This window comes from Rousettus aegyptiacus, unplaced genomic scaffold (genome assembly GCF_014176215.1).
Source record: "Rousettus aegyptiacus isolate mRouAeg1 unplaced genomic scaffold, mRouAeg1.p scaffold_m13_p_2, whole genome shotgun sequence".
NCBI classification, from domain to species: domain Eukaryota; kingdom Metazoa; phylum Chordata; class Mammalia; order Chiroptera; family Pteropodidae; genus Rousettus; species Rousettus aegyptiacus.
The window spans coordinates 95769153-95789295 of NW_023416295.1; the positions used below are offsets into that span (position 1 = coordinate 95769153).

The window sequence follows — 20143 nt, forward strand, 5'->3', positions numbered from 1 at the left end:
GAGGTCCCTAAGCAGGGAGGCAGGACTTCCTCCTCCTGCACAGGAAGCCAGAGTAGGGTCATCGTGGCAGACAGGCCTGATCTGCACTCTGAAAGGATCACTCCTGGCTCTGTGGAATGTTCCTTGGTTTGGGATCATTATATTTGGGATAATTTTAGAGGCTGTGCCAATACGACTCATGGATAGAAAGGATGTGGGATACGAAGAAAAGACAGACACCAAATCCTGTTCATCACTGTTTCCCGGCACTTAGAACAACGGCTGGTACACAGCAGATACTCATTAAACATTTGTGGAATGGATATCTATTTTCAAAGAGCAAAGAATGAGTCTCACATAGATGTTTGTGCGTGCACATGCACACGCACACGTACACACGTACCCCTCCCAAGCATCGCCCCCAGGCCCAGGGACTCTCCCCCCACGCCCAGCTGTGGAGCATGAGGCACATCTCTGTACCCTCCGTGCCCCAGGTTTCCTATAACACCGGAGAGGAGGGGGATCTGGTGTCTAGTTCATGTCCACTGTGACTGTGGAACCATGAACAGATAATTTAACCTCTCTCTGCTTCGTTTTGTAACTTATAAAGTAAGACTGACTCTATTTGCCTGAGCTACCTCATATCCCATGATGTGAAAGTACTGTGAAAAAGGTAAATCAGCCACTAAGTAGACAGTATTTGGTGCGAAATCTGGGCAGGCCCCTCCCTACTGCTACCCCTGTTCAGGGTCCCGCTAAGCCTGAGCCGGGCAGCGAGCACCTCAGCCCACCTCAGCCAACTGACTCATCCACTCACCACCAGCAGGTCGTTGAAGAGAAACACCTCCCTCTGATGTGCGGCCTGCTTCTGCAGCTTGTTCACGTCTGTCACCTCAAAGAGCCGGCTGCAGCAGACTAGGCGGCGATGGGGCACTGACAGCACCTGGAATGAGACACGCGCTCAGAAGGAGAAGCCCCAGAGCTCACGGCCCTCCCCACCCCACAGCACCCAACTCCCAGAAGAGCAGATGGAGGCCCAAAGCACCCAAACCTTCTCTCCTCACTGGGGCTCTCTCCCCTTCATCACGCTTCTTAGGGAGCAAGGCTTGGGGAGAAGGGCTCATCATTATGCCGGAGTAAATGAGGAGATAAAAGCATGTGGAAAGACAGCTGGCAGCGCTCTCAGACCGTGCACATCTGGTTGCTGTCAACCTGTTTCCCTCGAAGACCTTGCTGAGGGAACTCCGCATCCCAGGGTGTGGCCTGCCAGATAGCCCCCGACCCCTTTCTCTGCTACACACCTAAACACAAGTGTACAAGAGGGAGGAGATAACAGGGACACCTCGAATCTGCTCCAGGTTGTAAAACAATCTAGTACCAGTGGTATCTGTAAAACAGACAAACGCTAAAACCTCAGCCATACAGGCTGTGGGCAGAAAGGGCCACCCTGCACAGACTCGACAGAGGGGCCAGTGCACAGCCTCAGATGACGTCCCCAAACTGCCCCTGAGTCAGCAACTCAGGGAGGAAGATCTGGAGATGGATCCCAGAACCCTCCCCACATCCTTTACGGTATAAAGAGCCTCTGCTGACATATAAGTAGAGGAGTAAACTATAAAGAACACTCATCTTAAAAATCATTGCAAACTTGGAACATAGTGCCTGTGAGACAGGTCACAACTAAGGGGCATCCCAATGGTTTAAGACACCATAGTCTAGAGCCTGCTTGAGCCTACTTCCTGTCTTCTGTTCAGCAGGACCATCCAGGAACACTCAGTATTCATCCCATCCTAAACCTCCCTATCTGGCCATCCAGATGCTTCAACCCTAGAGCACTGGGTAGCGTTTCCCAACATCTCCCCTTAGTCTCTCCTGCTGTAGTAGCTAGGAGCAAGAGGCAATGAGGAATTTAGGCGAGGGAAAAAAGAGGGTGCAGTGCACGGTACAACATAGGGACTTGGTAACTCTTAGGTGGACAAGTAATAGAAAGGTGTTTTTGAAAGGCTTGGAGGAGAATAGGAGGAAAGCCCACCAGTCAGGAAGAAAGAAATAAAAAGATAGGAGATGGTGAGGGCTCAGCAGCCACAAGAGAGGAAGGAAGTGACCCCCACGGGGTTAGTCCTGTTCTGTAGTGCGCACTTACTGTCTTCATGCCCACGATGGACTTCTCCACCTTGGTGACATACGTGACATGGTCCTCATTGGACTTGAGCTCCTTCTGCTGTATCCTTTCGTAGATGCCTACTACAAGCTCCCTGGGGATGTCGGCGCCATCATCCACACCTAGAGTGTGGAAAGGGAGGTGGGGGAGGTGTCAGAGGTCTGGAGCCAAAGAGGGGAAGCCCCCTACCAGACTGATGCTCCTAAAGGGTGGCCTTGATTTTGCCCTGTCCCTGTTCCAAAGCCTTCAATGGCTGGTACTCATAGCCACTAAATTAAGGACAAACTCCCTAGCCAGGCACCAGAACTACTAAAACATGGCCCTGACACATATTTCCAGCTTCGTCTTCTGCTGGTCCATAACCAGAGCCTCTACTCCCACCTCCCAGGCCTCTTTTCTCAGCTCTAAATACGGCCTCCATGTTCCTGCTATGCGCCTTTGCTGCTGCAGTTCTCTTGCCCTCTGTGTGTGTGTCTAACCTCCCCCAACCCCTGCTATTAGAGCATCTCGAAGTCCAAGGTTCTGTCTTGTTCTCTTTCGAATATTCGCGCTCTCGCCCCTCCCCACTTCCACTAGGGAACATGGTCCTCAGTGATTAGTTATTGACAAGGTGACACGACTTTCCCTTCACTGGGAGTGTGGTGGGAGTTAGAGGTTCAGTGGAGTGTTGTCCCCTGTGGCAGTGCAGGTAGGGAGACTCTCTACCCACCTCCTACTTCATAGTAATAATAAAACTCTGGTAACAAAAATTACTGGGAGAAAATACACCAGTATGAAAACAAATTTCTTTGGAAGCAGAAGCATAGGTAATAAAAATGTCTACTTTTTCTAAATCTTTCTTTAATAACTATATGTTTCTTTGATAAAAGGGGAAAATTGAGAATAAGGCACCTTTGGCAAGCATCCTCAAAGGAATTTCCTAATGACTGAGAGGACATTCACATTCTATGAGTAACTCTTTGTACTGACCCTGTTTCTTTCACGTTTGTACTTGGTTCTTACAGGTAGGCAAATGAGTCATGCAGCACCCCTGGGGGCCTGAAAGAAATCAGGCTAAAGGCGAAAAGAAGCAGGGATCAAGTCTGAATACATAGAGACTCCCAGTTAAAGACAGCATGCTGCACACTTGCTCTTTCCAAATACCCTGATAAAAAGGAATTTTTAAGAGGGGCTATACCCACGAGGACAAAGAGAACAGGGGAAGAGGCCTGGAAAATGGATCAGTGAGTGGATGGGTTAGCAAACTGAAGAGTGGACACTGAAGCCAACAGAGAGGTCAGAAGCCACTCGACCCACTACAGAACCACGAAAGGGCTCTGGAATTAGTGGCAACGGGGGATCCCTCAGAATGAATGAGAATGTGGACTGGAAACAGGGAAATAGGTCGAAAATCAGTAAAGAAAGCATTTAGATTTCCCTATCCTTTCCTCTACTCCAGCAGAATGGTAGGGGTTAATCCTCTGGAAGTGATGAACTAGAAACTCTGGGCTGGGAGACCCCCAAACCCAGGCAGAGGTGCGAATCTATGCTGAAAACTAGGGGATGGAGCTGATGTCTATGTATTAAGAGACCTCTCAACTCTGTTTACCCACAAAGATCTCAGAATGTTGGCTACCAAACTCATACCCTCTAGGGAACAGATTGGACATTTCTCTTCTAGGGAATCAACCAGCACAAGAGAAAACATCTAAAGATACTGCAGTAGGGGCCCCCTGATGAAACAGCTCTACTAAAGCACCCTATGAGAAAGCCTACCGTCAGCAAGCCCCATCCATACTCACAGGGTATGAGCCATTTAGTGGACAACAAATTTTCATCATGTAAAAGTCTATAAAATGAAAGAGAAAAAAGTATGGGAGAAATGAAAAAAAGGAAGCCACAGAAATAGAGGCAAACAGGAAAACGCTAAAATAAACAAACAAATAAAAACATATTAATATCATCAGGGATACAAAATAAGATATTGCATCTACAAAGCAAGAATAAAATGCTGTAAAAGAGGAACATTTAGAGAACAAAAGAATTACTGAAAATGAAAAAAAAAATGACAACAGAAATGAAAAACTTAGTAGGAGACTTGAAAGATAAAGCTGAGGGACAGTGTCAAGAAAGTCAAAAAGAAGACAAAGATGGCAGATAGAAAATTTTAAAAATTGGAGGATCACACTAGGAGATCTAATATCTGAATAACTGGAGTTTCAGAAAGAGAGCACAGAAAAAATGGAAGGGGGAAATGAACAGACAAAATATTAGAAAACTTCCCACGACTGGAGGACTTGTGTTTCTAGACTGAAGGACCAACCCAGTGCCTAGTACGCCAGAAGAAAAAAGAATCATAACAAGGCATATCATCATGAAAATTCAGAACACAAAGGACAAAGAGAAGAAACTATAAATTTTCAGAGAGAGCAAGAAAAAGTAATAGTAAAAGGTCCGGAATTGCAATGACAGAGCATTCTTCAGCATTGACAGCTAAAAGACAATGGAGCAATGACTTCAAAATTCTGATTTCAGTGTTTGCAATCTGAAATCCTATTCCCAGCCAAACTGCCAATCAAGAGTGAAGATAGAAAAGGATAATGTTCAGACACACGAGTTCTCAAAACATTTGCCTCCAGTGTACCTTTTTTTTCTGGCAAAAGGAAGTGTACTTTTTCTCTCTCAAAGAGAAGACTATGAAATGTAGGAATCTAACGCAGGAGCAAGGAGATCCCCAGACGACGTTAGAGGGAGATACCAGGGTGACAGCTGTGCAGCTGTACAGATCAGAGCAGAACTGGAGTCTGTGGGAGAGACAGCTCCAAGAAGATGAAACTCACGGTATACCTCCCAGGGCTCAATGTGTTGAGAGGATCTTGGCACTTAGGGTAGAGGGGCTGGAGGTGAATTAATGGCAGCAAATAGACCAAGAACACGAATATTCGCTCCAAGGAAAATAGAAATAGAAAGGGTTTATAATCACTATGCACTTCAAAACAGCTTTGGATTTTGTTTACCTAGTCTTAATTACATAAACACTGATGTTACAAAAATGATGCTACAACTATACTGTTAAGCATGGGGCTGCAATGTGACTTTAGGGGAGATGGATTGGGGAAGGTGGATTATACAGGTGGATATAAACATAAACATTCATCGAGTTCTCAGGTTTATCCACCTTACAGCATGTATTTTTATACCAATAAAAAGGAATAGGAAAAAAGAAGAAGCAGAAGCATGTTATTTAGCGATATAGAGGACATACAATAAAGAGCAAAAAAAGTTGGAAGTAGTTGTCTCTAAGGAAGGAGGATAATGAGAGGCGCAGAGACTAATTTTTTGTGGTAGGCCTTGTAGAATTATTTGATTTTATTAAATTATGTTCATGTATAGCTTTTATTTTTTAAATGCTAAAAAATAAAAAAATATCACACCCTGCCAGCTTCCTTTGATCCCTGTCAGGTGATGTACTATATGAAGGACTTGGCTGGTAGATGCCAAAAGTTATCTGCAAGGCTGACTTAAGTGGACCCAAGACCTAAAAGCCCTCATAAGCTGTGAAGTGGGAAGGGCTGGTACCACCTGGGCAGCAGCCGTGGTGCCAGGGGCCTATAGGTCAACCAGTGGAGGACATTCCAAGTAGGGCAAGGGGCATTGCCCAAAGGCCCTTGCCGCTTGGTGCAGGGCAGTGGCAGCAGCTCTTGGAAACTCCCCAAATGCCTGGCATGCAAGCAACTTTCCCAGGCTGCCACTGTGACCAGGCCCAGAGAGCAGTGTCTAGTGCCCTTGGACTCTGGATTGACAATATATAATTGGGTTCAGACTCACAGAACCCAGAATTAACACTGACCAGAATGGGCCCAAGCAGAGGCCTCGCCCCTCCTGCCCCCACTCCTCACCTCGCAGGTTTCGAATGAAGTCCTCCAGCATCATCTTCCGGTCAGGCTTAATGTTGGGGCTGTACATATCGGTGTTGAGGAGGATGATGGCGAAGGCCAGGATGAAGATGGTGTCAGGGTTATGGAACTGCTGCACCACCTCGGGGTTGCACATGCAGTAGCGCTGGCTGTGTGGGGGACACAGAGTAGAAGCTGATGCCCCTCCCCACCCTCTCCAGTTCCAGCAATGGGGCGCTTGTGGGAGGTGGTATACTTGCTCTCTGAAGGCTTTAGGTCCTGGGAGGTTGCCCCCAACACCTGTTGATCTGCCCCACAGCATGGTCCTCTTCCCCAATGAGGAAACAGGGCAGGTGTCACACACCATGGATCCCCTGTGGCACCAGCCTTACACAGATGCTCAGTAAAGATTTGCTCATTGACAGGGATGAATGAGATGCATGCAGTCCACCTGAGGACCCAGTGCTACTTCAGCTTGGAGAGCTTGAGGAGTTCTTTTTCCTTTCCTTCCCTCCTCTCTATGCAGCCCACTCCTCTGGCCTCAGTAGGAGGGCTTCTCCCGGCCCCTGGAGGACCCTCCAGCATCCCTCAGGCCCACAGCAGGTCTGCTTTCCTATCCAGGCTTCCCCATGCCCCAGGTATGTGTCTCGGGGCATCTGAAGGGAGGAGGCTGCAGGAGTGGGTCCTACCTGAAGGCCTCTATGAGCCGCTCCACCTTCTGGGCTTCCCCCTGAACACGGATGTGAGCCTGGAACTTACGCAGGGCCTCGTCCAGCTCCGAGCTGGAGAAGTCCATCTCGTCTACCACGCAGCTGAGGGCAGGTAGGAGAAGGGGCATGAGGGAAGGTCGGCTCCCAAACTTCCTTCAACTCACTGGAGCTGAGGAGTAGGGGGCAGGCCACTGCTGGCTGGAGCGGGGAAGGGAGGGACTTTTGATCCCTGGGGCCAATTAGGGGACCGGCTCCTGCCTCCCAGGCCTTACTCACCCACCAGGGGTCTCCCTTCAATAGCCTAAGAGACCCTTTCTCATAGCTCTCTTCTAACGCAAAGACCTGTGAGGCAGATGGCTGACTGTTGTCTCTAGTTCACAGCTAAGAACCTGAGGCCCAGAGAGGCTAGCTGGTTGCTCGAAGCCAAGGAGCTAAGAGCAGGCTAAACCTGCAAAGCCCAATTTCTTTCTTCCCAACCTCGGAGCATCTCAGAGTCAAACAAAGGTTTAAGATGTGCATAAATACAATTTACTCTTCTATCCTTTCAAAGACCTGTTAGGAGCCTGCACGTCTCCCTAGCTTCCCTTTCCTGGTCCCATTTTGGTTTCTAGGTGATGGACTCTCCTCTACTGCCCTCCCAGATCTTTTGCAGCCAAGGAGCCCCAGCTCTCAGGGGAATCTGTGGCTATTGAGAGAAAACGACGAATCTGCTTAACATGGGAGAGGGCAATGTGAAAAACGCTACCAAATTCTGGGCCTGGGTTAACCACTGAATTTTTCATGACTTTGGGTCACAGACTCACCTCTTGGAGCCTCAGTATCTTCTTCTGAGAAGGGAGGAGGTTAGAATCCTGCTCCCTAAAAGCACTTACACCTCTGAAATGCCACCTCTAACCCTGGAGAGTTTGCCTTTGAATGTCTCCCTTCAGTGTGTGGGGGGAGGAAGAGATGGGGGAACATGCCAGTCACCCCCATTAGGCAGTCTCATTTTTCTGGCTTGGCCTGCTCCTGGAGGCCCACCCTTCCATAGGATCTGGGGCCGGGACCCTTCCAGCCCCCGCCTCATCCTGCCTTACCCTCCTTTGGGGTGCCTGTTCCCAGAGGTGTGAGTAGTGAGGCAAGAATCTTGGCCCAGCAAAGTTGCAGACCTAATTCTTACTGAGAATCACATGGGCCAACAAAGCTCTCCTTCTTCCCCTTTTTGCACCCACGCTTTATTCCCATCTCCTCTCTCCTGGTCATTTTATACCCAGCCCCTTCTGCCCCTGGGGATGAGCAGCTCCCTCTCTGCTCCCACGACCCCTGAAGACTCTGACACAGCATCATGACCCCAGGCATCAGTGGCCTGTTCACTGCGTGCCTGCCAGCCCACGAAGGGCCCAGCACACTGAGGGACTCGGGAAACATGGGGCCCCTGAGTAGGCCCCACTTCTGCCATCATTCCCGCTCCTATGCTGGGCCTGCTGCCTGTGCAGAAATCCCGACTCAACGCTGGCTCTGTTGTCAATTTTTAGGAGAATGCAAGGGAAGACACCCATATTGTGGTGGTCATGGGCCTGGTGGTCCATGGGCTCTGCCTCCCCCACTCCTTTCAGGTGAACCAAGCGGGGAGAGCATCACTGGAGACTCCTAGAGAGGGAAGGGTTGGTAGGGACTCTTCTCCCCCCATACCTGTAAGGGCAGGGAGAATGGCCATCTTTAGGCTAGGAGCCTATCCTAGGTCTGGTCAAACCCAGCCATCTCTTAGGCTTATCCATCTGGATAGTGAGTGAGTGAGAGGCTGGGGCTGGGAGGCGGAGGCAAGAATCTGGCCCAAACAGGAGAATTGGCAATGTCAGTGTCTGAACATCTGAGGTGGACAGCTGGGTAGTAGGGGCCTGTAGGTTTAGCTGGCTTTCTTGGCAGTTCTTGCCACCTCCTCCCCAAACCCCTCTTTAGTGGAATGTGAGCTCTGAGATCAGCTTCATGGGGCCCATATCTGCGTGTCCCCTTAGCTCAGCCCAGTTAGGACTTACGGATCTGGCACGACTGAGCCATGCAAAGATGCTACCTGTCCAGAGGAGGTGAACCAGTGTGGTCTTCTTGAGCCAGTGAGACAGGAGAGGTAGAGAGGGAAAAGACAGAGACTCAAAGACAGTGAGAGACACAGAGGACTCAGAGACTCAAGCGAGAGAGAAAGAGGGAAAGAGACAAAGAGAGTGAAAGAGAAGAGAGACAGACCAACAAAAAGGGGCTGGGTGGGGGAGGCGCGGAGAGAAACAAGAAAGAGAAGACCACAGGGGCGATGAGGGGCGAGAACACCAAAACCCGGACCGGGTGGGCCCGGATGTGGAATGAGGTGGATTTGGGGGAGCACATTGCAGCCTCTCACCCCAGGGACCCCCAGTCTGAGTCTTGCAAGGCCAAGGGCACAGGCAATGAATCCCAGCCGGCACAACCCTGATCAAGAGGCATGCCTCCTGGTGGACCCCAGAATGGTCCCTGGTTCCCCTGCTCTGGTGTCCAGCTGCTGCCCATGACTTGCCCCTACTAGTCTACCTACTCCCTACCTGGCCCCTGCCCTCTCCCTTCGGGCCCCTGAACCCTGAGGTCTTGGACCCTGCACCCCTCATCAGTGTCCCTCCGGGCATGCACCCGCTGCCTCAGTGCTCTGGACCAGGCTTCATTCCACAGTGATGGCAGTGGTGCCCGAATGCCCGGGTGCTGTAGGCAGGTGACAGAAGGAGGCGGTGGAGCAGCTGGGAGAGGGTGGGATCTGCTCGACCAAGCATGATGGCCTAGTTTCCAGCCCTTCACTCAGGTGACACGTAGCCTGCTCACGCTCACGCTCGGGGCTGTGGCTAAAAGCTCCCGTAATGAGCCCAGAGCCTGCGAGTCAAGGACTGGGACGGGAGATGCAGCCGGGTGGAAACGCCATCCCACAGAAGGCGGAGAGCTGAATTAATCAACACAGCTGTGAGCAAGGGGAGGACTTTTAGGTCTGTGGGCAGTAGGGCAGGAGAGTCTCTACATCTCATATCTTCGAGGACCCCAGAGAAGAGCTGTGAGGAGGCTTGTTAAAATGTAGAACCCAGAACCCCACCCTAGACCTACCAAATAGAATTTCTGGACTCACATTTTAAAAGCCTCTACTTGGGCCAGATCCATCTCCTACCCTTGCATTAAGCTCAGCCATTTGTTTTCAATTTTGAGAAAAGCCTGGAGAGCTTGTGGAGAATGCTGACTCCCAGGCACACAGAGCCCGCAACAAGGGACCAAACCCTTGATTTCCTACCTTCTGCTTTTTGCTTGCCCTCCCTTCTGTCCTCTTTCCCTCCCTCCCTCCCTCCCTCCTTTCCTTCCTTCCTTCCTTCCTTCCTTCCTTCCTTCCTTCCTTCCTTCCTTCCTTCCAACAAACATGAATTGAGTGCCTTCTGTGTGCAAGAAGCTGTGCTAAGAACCTGGTATAAGTGCAAACAATACAAACCCATACCCTGTCCTGATGAGAGAAATGACCATTAAACACAGAGTTAAAAACAATGATTTCATTATAATTGTGATGAGTCCTACGTAGGCAAAAGACAGGGTTCCATGAGAAGACAAAGGAGATGTAGTTCTTATTAGTGTGTTCAGAAAGGCCTCTTTGGGGATTTGACATTTGAGCTGAGGCTTGAAAGATGAGTAGGAGCTGACCAAAGGAAGAGGAGGAGTGGACGAGAGTTTTCAGGCAGAGGGGAAAGTACATACCAAGGCCCTGTGGTGGGAAAGAACTTTCAAGGACCTAGAAAGGGTCAATGAAGCTGCAATGCAGAGTAAAGGAGAGAATGAAGAATGGCAGGCCGTGGGGTTGGGGAGGTGGGCAGCGGCTTGACTAGTCAGAGCTCCGTGAGTCACAAGGAAGGCTTTGGAGTTTATCCTGGATACGGTGGGAGACAACAGAAGGGTATGATCGGAGGAGTGATACAATCCAGTGTGTTTTAAGAAGGCAACTCTGGCTGTTGGGGAGAGAATGAATGGAAAAAGGCGGGCAGGGAATAAGAATGAAGTAGGAGGCCCTGAATGAAGTTAGGGTGTTACTGCGAAGATACAAGTTAGAGATGACGGGGCTTGGGCAAAGGCGGAAGCACTGAATGAACGATCTGAGGGCCATCTTAGAGGAAGAACGGATGGGACTAGGTGATGGAGGGAATGTGAGCAGTGAGGAAACGGAGTCAACAATGAGTCTCAGGGCTCTGGCTTGAGCACCTGGGGGCCTGGGGCTCATTTTTCAAGGTGAGTCAGTGATGGGGTAGACACAGATGCTGGGGAAGAGATAGAGACTTCAGTTTTGGACACATTAAGTTTGAGATGTCCTTTCATAGAGTGTCAGTTCTTTCCCCTCTAATAAATCATTCTCATTAGCACCTACATTCTTGTCTTTTCTATGTTACAAATTAAAATCCTGCCTTGATCCTTCTTTGCTCTCTAGTAACCACTTCTCTTCTCCACTCCTCTTTAGAGCTAGAAGTCATCCCTAGCATCCCTAGCATGCTATCTCCCCTTTCTCAATTCCATTCGCTTTTCAACCTGCTCCAGCCAAGCATCTACCCCCACTATTCCGTTAAAACTTCTCTTATCAAGGCCACCACTGGTCGCCATGTTGCCAAGTCCAATGGCAACAACTTCTGTCCTTGTACCACCAGCCTCTTGGTAGCATCTATGTGGTTAATCACTCTCTTCCTAAAATCCTGTCTGATCTTGGAAGCTAAGCAGGGCAGGGCCTGGTTAGTACTTGGATGGGAGACCACCTAGGAAGACCAAGTGCTATAGGCATAAAAAATAAAAATAAATAAGGGATTGTAATATGTGAGGTCAACCAGGGGTTGCCTCACCTGAAAACAACAACAACAACAACAACAAAAAACCTCTCCTCTCTTTTGCTTCCATCACCCCACCCTCCCCTAGATTACTCTTTCGTCTCTGGAGGTGCCCCTCCTCTATCACAGGTCTCCTCTGGACTGCTAACTTAGGGCTGGCCACTAGGCCCCCTCTCCCTCTTAACAACTTTTCTCTAGGCAGCTCTGCCCATTCCAATGGCTCTAAATTCTGACTACATGCTGACAACTCTTGTATTTATCTCTTTCTACGAGTTCACCCTTATTATTTTATTATTAGTTACTAACGAGTTAATTTTCCTTTTAATTAATCTATATTGTTTATAAAAGACCATGTTAAGTAATGGTGTTGATGAATGTGAAAGGCTTATGTAAACTAGCAACTCTAAGCATTTGACCGAACTTAACCAGTCCACTTCTGAGTTCTCCCTGTTGAATTCGTCTGGGTGTTCCGGTCTGGAGATCATAGGCAATAGTCACATGACCATTGGTTGTGCTAGCATCTCTTGCAGAGAAGTCAAGTTGCCTATATTTTATGTTTTAACCAGTATTTAATATTTTAATTTGTTTTTAGTAAATATTGACCAATGTCTCGTTTAAGGAACTCTTCAGATTAAATGTCTCAAAACTCAGCATCTCCCTCCCCAACTAAACTGAAAATAGGTGTACATTTATTTAGTATAATTTGCACAAATCACTGTAGTGGACCTGAAACACAAACATATTCATAGGCAAAGAGTGCTCTCAAGTCCCAGCAGCTTAGGAGGCTGTCCACTGTCATCTGGCCACCTCTGTTCTCCTCCTGCCCCGGTCACCGGGCCCTGCTGCTTCTCCATGACTCTGGGCTCCTCTGACTTCTATTCTCCATGAGACTGCTGCTGAGGTTTAGGGCATCATTTCTCTCCATGATGTGGCTGCAACAGCTTCCTGAACAGCCTTCCTGCCTCCAAATCATCTTCCAGAACAATCCTTCTAGGAAACCCATTTGGTTCTGTCACTCACTCCTCTTATATTTTTTCAAGAGCTTCCCACATTCCTTGTAGAAAACCTGAGTTCCTCAGCAAAGCCAACCAGGCCCTATTAGCTTCCTAGCTTCTGCTGCCCTTCGGCACACTGGCTCCCCTCCTGCAGTCTCACTAACATGTCCCCACAGCTTTATCAAGGCCATCACTGGCCACCATGTTGCCACACAATTCTGCTTTCTTCTTGCTCCCCAATCCCAACCTTGCAGGTCTCTGTTTAGTTGTCAGTCTCTCTGGGAGTCTTCCTCGACCTCCACTGAACCTTGGACATACCTTCTGCCTACCATTGGAGTAGTGTCCCACACTCTGACATTTACCTGCCTCTCATCCCACTAGGATACAGACTCCTTTGGGAAGAGGCAGTTCTTTTTATCTCTGCATCCTTGGCCTATATATGAATTCAATAAATGTTTGTAGGATGAATGAATGAGTGAGAGACCAAGTGAATGAATGTGACTGTGAGCAACATGGTCAGCTGGGGAAGGAGCCTAGTGGCCCAGGATTGTGGGGCCCACTGGCCTGCTCTGCAAGATCATCTGGAGCTGATCCTGAGACCTGGACAAGTTGCCAGGGAAGTGGCCTTGTGGATTCCAGACCACGGGCAGCTTGACAGTGTGGAGTGCAGATGCATCCCTCTTCCTTCAGCTGCACATGCAAGTGAATGATTAGATCCGGGCAAACTGGGGATGATTAGACAGCTTCCAACCCAGCATGTCTGGACCTGCCTCAGCAGGTGCCGCCGATGGGCGAGTGAGTCACGAGTGGTGTGGTGCGGCTTCTGCTCAGCCTTTCTTTCCTCTTTCCTGTGGGTGTCTGCAGGGGCTGCAGCAAGCGCTTCACAAAGGTGGGGAAACAGCAGCACAGATGTTCTCTGCTTCTTGCATAAACAGGTACAGTCTTGCATAAAATGGCTTAACACTGATCTGTGCATGGAATCAGTTTGTGTTATAGTGAGATCAAAATAATCTGTGTTCAAAATGAATTTCATCATCTCAACTTTTTTTTTTTTTTTTTTTTTATAATAGCAAGACACTGTCTGGCAGACAAAGGACCTGGCTGGGAGCTGAAACTAGGTAATGACATCAGCAGGGATTTCTAATTGGCTGGAAGAGACAGCAAATAGCTGGAAGGTGAGGTTTAGGCCAAGGCCAGGAAGAGGTGTGTGCACGGTAGACGTGGGACTTGTGCTCCTGTTGGAGACTTGAGCCCAGGTTTCAGGATGAGGGTGGAAAATGAAACCGCCCACTACCACGGGATGTAGGAACCCTGGTTTTATTTCTGCGGTTCTTGGCTCATACAATTCAATTAAAAATATCCTCATCCGCCAGAGAGTTATTTTTGTTAGTCGGAACTCGTAACGTGCCCAACAAAGGTCAAGGCTTTTTGGAAAAGTGCAACGTGGCTAAGAAAATAGAGCAGAAGGAGGCTGATGCATGTCAGTGTTCCTGGCGATGACATGAGGATAGAGAAAACCTCTTTTGAGGGGTCCTCAGAGGAGATTCCTGCCAGTAACATCTTGAGGATGCACGAACCAAAAGAACTCAGTTTAAACTACCCAAACACATTAGAAGTCAACGTGGATGCCTGAGAGGATTTTCCTTTTGCTGGGCCTGGCAGCATCCATTTGCCAGCGCATCTCAAACTCGAGCGAGCATCAGAATCACCTGGAAGGCTTATTAACACACAGATTGCTGCCCCCAGAGTTTCTGATTCGGTGGGTCTTGGGTGGAACCTGAGAATTAATATTGCTAACAAGTTTCCAGGGGCTGCTACTGCTGTTCCGTGGACCACACCCTGAGAACCGCTACTCTACATCAATCACAGTGGGTGGAATGAGAAATCAGGCCTTTGGCGTCAGGTGCCCTTGGGTATGAATCTTGTTTCTATCATTTAGCTTATCAATTCAAGTCCCCCGCTGCCTCACTTTCCCCATCTGTAGAATGGAGCTAACACCTATAACATTTAATGGGCAGAGTAGTTATGAGTTTTCGAGGAGACAATGTATATAAAGTTCCTAGTATATAACAGTGCTTAACAAAGATAGTTTTCATTATGTACCTGGAGACCAAGTGTGAACTGACATACCAGGTGAGTAAGTGGACTTGAAGTTCCCTCTAGAAAAAGTAGTAAGACCGTTTCCCTCATCGCCAATTAACCCTGCCTGAAATTACACCATTAGACATTCATCCATTGACTCTGTTAAAATATACATATCTCAGAGAAAGGAAACAATCTAACTCAGACTTCTTGAGATTTATGAATCAGTTTCTTGGCTCTGCTTTCTTCTCAGGTGAGAGGCTCAGAGCATAGCAAACAAAGGTGAGTCAAGGGATAGTACCTGATTCTGTTCAACTTTTCTGCCACTGGCCAGGGGGCTAGTCATTTCTTCTCTCTGAGCCTCAGTTTCTGTCTGGGTAAAATGAGAGGGCTAGACTAGCTGACCATCCAAGGGGTCTTCTGGTGCCACGATTCACACCTGGGTCTGACAGGAACTATAAAGGCATTCAGACCACACTTCTTTTGAGGGAAGCATAGAGGCAGGATGGTGTAGGGTTAAGGGCTCAGGTTATAGAACCGTTCTGCCTGGCCTCAGATCTCAGTCATATTACCTTTGTTATTGTGGGCAAGCTACCGAAGCAATCTGTTCCTCAGTTCCTTCATTGGGCATAGACTAACAGTATTCACCTCACAGAGTTGCTGTGAAGATAAATGAGATTTTTGCATGTATGGGTCTTGGAAGAGTGCCTGCTGGCACACAGTAAATTCTTGGTACATACACGTTAGTTGTCATTATCGTTTCACAGATGGCCCTCCTGAAAAACCCCAGGAGAGTATAATTCCCAGGAAGCCCCTCCTAAAGTCCCATTTCAAAGAGTGGCCAGTTTCAGCTAATCCTGAATATCACACATGGATTGGGTGATAGATTTGTTCATTTTTGTGTATAAGCCCAATTCATGTGATAATGTGACCAAACCAAAGGGAGTCTCAACTCTGGACCAGTTCACTCCACCCTTGGAGTCCCAAGATCTTAGGTAAGTGGGTCTTAAACACTCACAACTCTTTACTGTTAAAGGGAATCTCTTGTCTATCTGTGTGTGGGGTGGGATGGGGAGTGGGTGTTCAGCATGGGGGAAGGGCACTGGAGAGGTAAGAGTTCAATCCCATAAACCCCCAAGACATGATTTATAGAAGAAACCCCCTCCTTCCACTCCTCTGGGTGGTGGCAACATCAAGTTTTCAGAGCAATGGAAATAATCCCTAGGTTATTGCCCCAGGCCTATTTCCACCTTCCTTCAGACCCTTAAGGGTCTGTCCAGGCCCCTGCGCCCTCCTCCTCCTTGTGGAATTCCTCAGGAATAAGTAACTGTTCTGAGGTTATGCCCGGCACAATGGGCAGGATGTTCTCAAAGAATTTCTCCCCAGTGATGAAAGGCCAGAGCTTTCCAGCCTGTTGAGTGTGACAGACAATCTGTCTTCATTTCTGAATGTCCCCTAAGAAGAACAAATCTGTTACACTCTGACCAACACATTTCTATGGAAATGAAATAATGAAATCTGACTAAAATGTCAAACTCCAATATCTAACAAAGAATGGAGCAGACACAGTGAGAAAAGAAATACCCAGGAAACTTTCTTCTGGCATCTCAACCCCAAAGCTGTTCTTTGTGCTGCCTGTGGAAATGACAGATACCGATGCCCTCCACATGTATGAGATTCACATTGGGAAAGATTACCCAGGCCAAACAAGAGGATGCTCATAGCCAGCATGGAACACTCCCCCATCCACTGGCCTTCAAACCTGCTGAAGCGAACATTTCAGAAAGGAAATAGAGCAGAGCCAAATTTCCCAGCCATGTGAAAACTGAGAGGGAGAAGCTTCCAGCCCCAAAGGATCTTAATCCTCACTGCTGTTTGGCTTCTGCTACCGAGCTGGCCACCACCCTTCTCTCCTCAGCATTGAGAAGACTTCCTCAGAGTACTGCATGGTCCCTGAATGAGCTCCCTTCCTTCCCCAGAACTCCACAAGTTCTTGTCCTGGGAGTAGACTATCTCAAACCAGACCTGCAGAGTCTGAGGTTTCCTTGGCTTGGGCAGGGCGGGGGTGGTGGTGTGTTTAATGTTTAATGCCTCATGCTCTCAAGTGGGAAAAATAATAATAGAAGTAGCTAACTTTTTTTTTTTTTTAAACCGTACTAAATGTCAGGTGCCGAGTTAAGCACTTTATATACATTTAAAAATTTAATTCATTTGAGGTAGGTACTATTGTTCCCATTTGATAAATGAGGAAATTGAGGCTGTCTTCTCCTTAAAAAAACAAAAACAAAAACAAAAACAAAAACAAAACCCTTTCCAATAAACAGGAATGAGCATAGCCCTTTGAGCTCAGAATGCCTTCTATTATTATTTAAACAAAGGCTGGTTGAATACATTCCTTTTTGGAGTGTGTCTTCTATGGAAGTAGGACAAAAGGGATAGAGAGGTCAGCTTCTAACTAAGAGCGCCAAGGGCCTGATTCTGGAGGCAAATGTCACAGCACCTAAGATGCTCAGACATTGGTCAGCACTGAAAAGGATTCTGCTAGGCCCCTCTTCCTGTCCCCCACAGGCACAAGAGTTGGGGGGTCCCCCCCCCCTTTCCCTATGCAGAGGCTTTTGGTCTCTCCCTTTCCTGTCTGGCTGCTTCTTGGAGAGTGCTGTGGCTTGGGTTGTCTCAGTCTCCAAGGGGATGGGTGATTTATGCCCTTTTATTCAGCAAACAGCTTTGTAAAGAACGGATGCGACTTGCTGAATGTCACCAGGCGGGGGCAGGGAATCCGTGTAGAATCCCAATGAAGGCTTCCAGGCCTGGGTAAAATGGCACCTGGTGACTCTGCTATTGTGTGTTTTCTCTGGTGGGAGTAAGGAAGCGGCAGAAGATCCTGAAAGATTCCAGAACGGTTGGCTTGAGTGGCAGGAAAATGCCAAAAACCACCAGCGTCTGACTCCCCTGCTACTGCCTGTCTCTTTCTGCTTCTCCATCTTCTTTCTCCTGGCACTTTGCAGGAGACAAACCAGGCAGTTAGCAAACCGTTGACCTGGGGGAAGAGGGGGCCCTTCTGTGGAGCTGTTGTGTGCAGGGAGACTGAATGTGCCCGGACCTCAGAGCCCAGGGCCTGCATGGCTGCAGAGTAAAGCACAAGGGACCAAGGCATTCACCGGGGGCAGTCTCGGGGCTCAGCTCTGTACTGGGCCCTCCCTAAACCCACATTACCTGCTGGAGCTTCCTCAGCCCCCATGCCTCCCTTTCTATGCTTCTCCATTCTTCTCTTCCAGTTGACACCAGGGCCTGTAAGTTCCCTGAGGCCATGAGGCCCGCCTACTCCTCCTCCCATCCTACATATACACAAAGGAAAGCCAGCTCAGCCCCATTCCCAATACACTGAAGGCACTCAGTGTTTACTGAATGAATGATGGGTAGTCATCTTGTTCTCCCATGAACTCCATCACCACCCTGGAGCCTCTGCAGGACGCTCTGGCAGGATGACAAAGCCTAGCCTTCATGTTTAGGGCAGATGATTCTCATGATGTCAGTGTGCCACAAATGCACTGAGGAATGGGAAAGATGATAGATTTACAGGAGTTGGAGTGCCCTCTGAGATCACAGAGTCCAACCCTTGTGCTTCACAGATGAGGAAACTAAGGCCTAGAGAGGTGACTTGCAAAAGCTACACAGCACATTAGGAGCAGAGCTGGGTTCAGAGGTGGGGCCTTTCTCTCAGGTCTAGCCACATCTCCGATCCCACCACACTGCCTCCCCATCCGCGGCCTGACCTTACCTCAGCCACTGGCTCAGTCCCCAGCCTAGCTCCCCTCCCAGCACAGGCTGCATCTGACCAGAGTATCCAGCCCACACACTCAGTCTCCTAGGGAAGACGGCAATTAGTTTTCATTGTGCCGCTCAGCACGACCTGGGCTGAAGAAAAACCGTGTGTTCCCAGCACTCCTGCCAGGTCAATGTGGCTCTGGCAGGTCGGAATTCCAGGGCCAGGCAACATGGGGACTGGGGAGGCAGAGGAGAACAGAGCAGACAATCAGGGCTTGTAAGTGAAGCAGTCACTCCTGTCCCCAAAGCACAGAGACAAAGCAGGGTCACCCAGGGAGTGTGAAGCAGTCTGAAAGAATGAAGCAAGAGGGTACATACTGTACCTCCACTCACCCTCCTACAGAATGTAAAGGGGATAAAAGCTAATGAAAAGGCCTCAGAGGTGAAACAGATGGAGGAAAAACAGGGAAAAGAAGGAGCCTGGAAAACTTGATCTTTCTCCTCTTTCTATCATTTCTTCAGGGCATCCCACACGGCAGGGGTGGTGGTAAAGGGAAAAGAGAACCAGAGGCAGGGTGAGAAGAAAGGAGGGTGAAAGAGAAAAGTTGTATGTTTATCTTGTTTACTTTCCTTTGCGAGACACTCAGAGCATCTCAACTGTCAGTTCTTGGAGAGACAGCAAATTGTCCAAAGCCACCGAGAGTCAGAGGCAGGAACTGGGTTCTGCTAACTGAGGGTCATCCAGGGATTTCGAGGTCTCTCAGATGGATCCAAGCCCGCACTCTGCTAACTGTACTCAGACAACCACCCTATCAGTGAATTTAGGAATGTGACAGGGATTCCAACAACTGGTCCATCCCACATAATCCTACATCCCTGCTCTACACGTGGACAAGCAGACCCAAAGGGCAGTGACTTGTCCAAAGAAACAGCAACAAAGACACTGATCTTTAAATGAAGCCAGGTCTCCGAGCTCCCACTCCAGGGACATCAACAACCTAGCCAGTTAGGCTGGGTGACTCTCACACTTCCAAATCCTTGATCAGGAGCTCCCTGCCCTCTGTAGCAGGCCCTTGCTGCTCCAAGAACAAAGACAAAAAGGAGAGTTTCTCCCAGGACCCCTGGGGAAACCCTTCTGCTGACCGTGCCCAAGGAGAAAGGGGAAGAGAAGTGGGGCGGCTCCCTACAGAATGGTGGCCTTCGGGAACAGCTGAGCCTAGGGGACCTAGTGGAAAAATAAAGGAACATCGGGAGAGTGGAAGGGGCCTGCAGCAGACCTCCCAGGGCCTCATCTCCTCTATGTCAGAGAAGGGGCGACTCCAAGGCCCTGCTCCTCAGGCCCCACATAATGCCACCCCACCCTGCTGCTCCAGATGGGGAGTGAGTGTGAAGACACTAGCCTGTACACACCGGCAAAGCTGAGCATTTGCAAAGGCAGCCAGGCCCCTCAGTATCCCTATCTAATAGCCTTTAAAACAATTTCCTTTGCCATGAGTTCAGGGGTCAATCTATCTTTGTGGAATCATAGTATTATCTTGCTCTAAAACTCTCAGTCTAACCCCTTCTTCTTTCTGCCTTATGTTCGCCTCCACCAATATGAGAACGAGCCTGTGCAGTTGTGGATAGGCAGACACTTGTGGAGGGTCTGGAGGATGGACAGGTGGCAGGGAGAGGCCGGCTCTTCACCAGGCGGAGACGGCCCCAGCACTGACAGGTTCCTTCTCTTACCCCTGAGGGTGAC

General features: G+C 48.9%; 1 protein-coding gene across 1 annotated transcript in view; it reads right to left on the reverse strand.

Annotated features, from left to right (window-relative positions):
- The window catches only part of IQSEC3 (IQ motif and Sec7 domain ArfGEF 3), a 99762-nt gene that overhangs the window by 14352 nt on the left and 65267 nt on the right, over positions 1–20143 (reverse strand). Inside the window, exons 6-9 of the mRNA XM_016142634.2 lie at positions 6705–6827; positions 6019–6185; positions 2123–2262; positions 797–922 (exon numbers count right to left, since the gene is read on the reverse strand). Of these exons, the coding sequence (XP_015998120.2) occupies positions 797–922; positions 2123–2262; positions 6019–6185; positions 6705–6827 (556 nt within the window). The remainder of the gene's footprint in view (positions 1–796; positions 923–2122; positions 2263–6018; positions 6186–6704; positions 6828–20143) is intronic.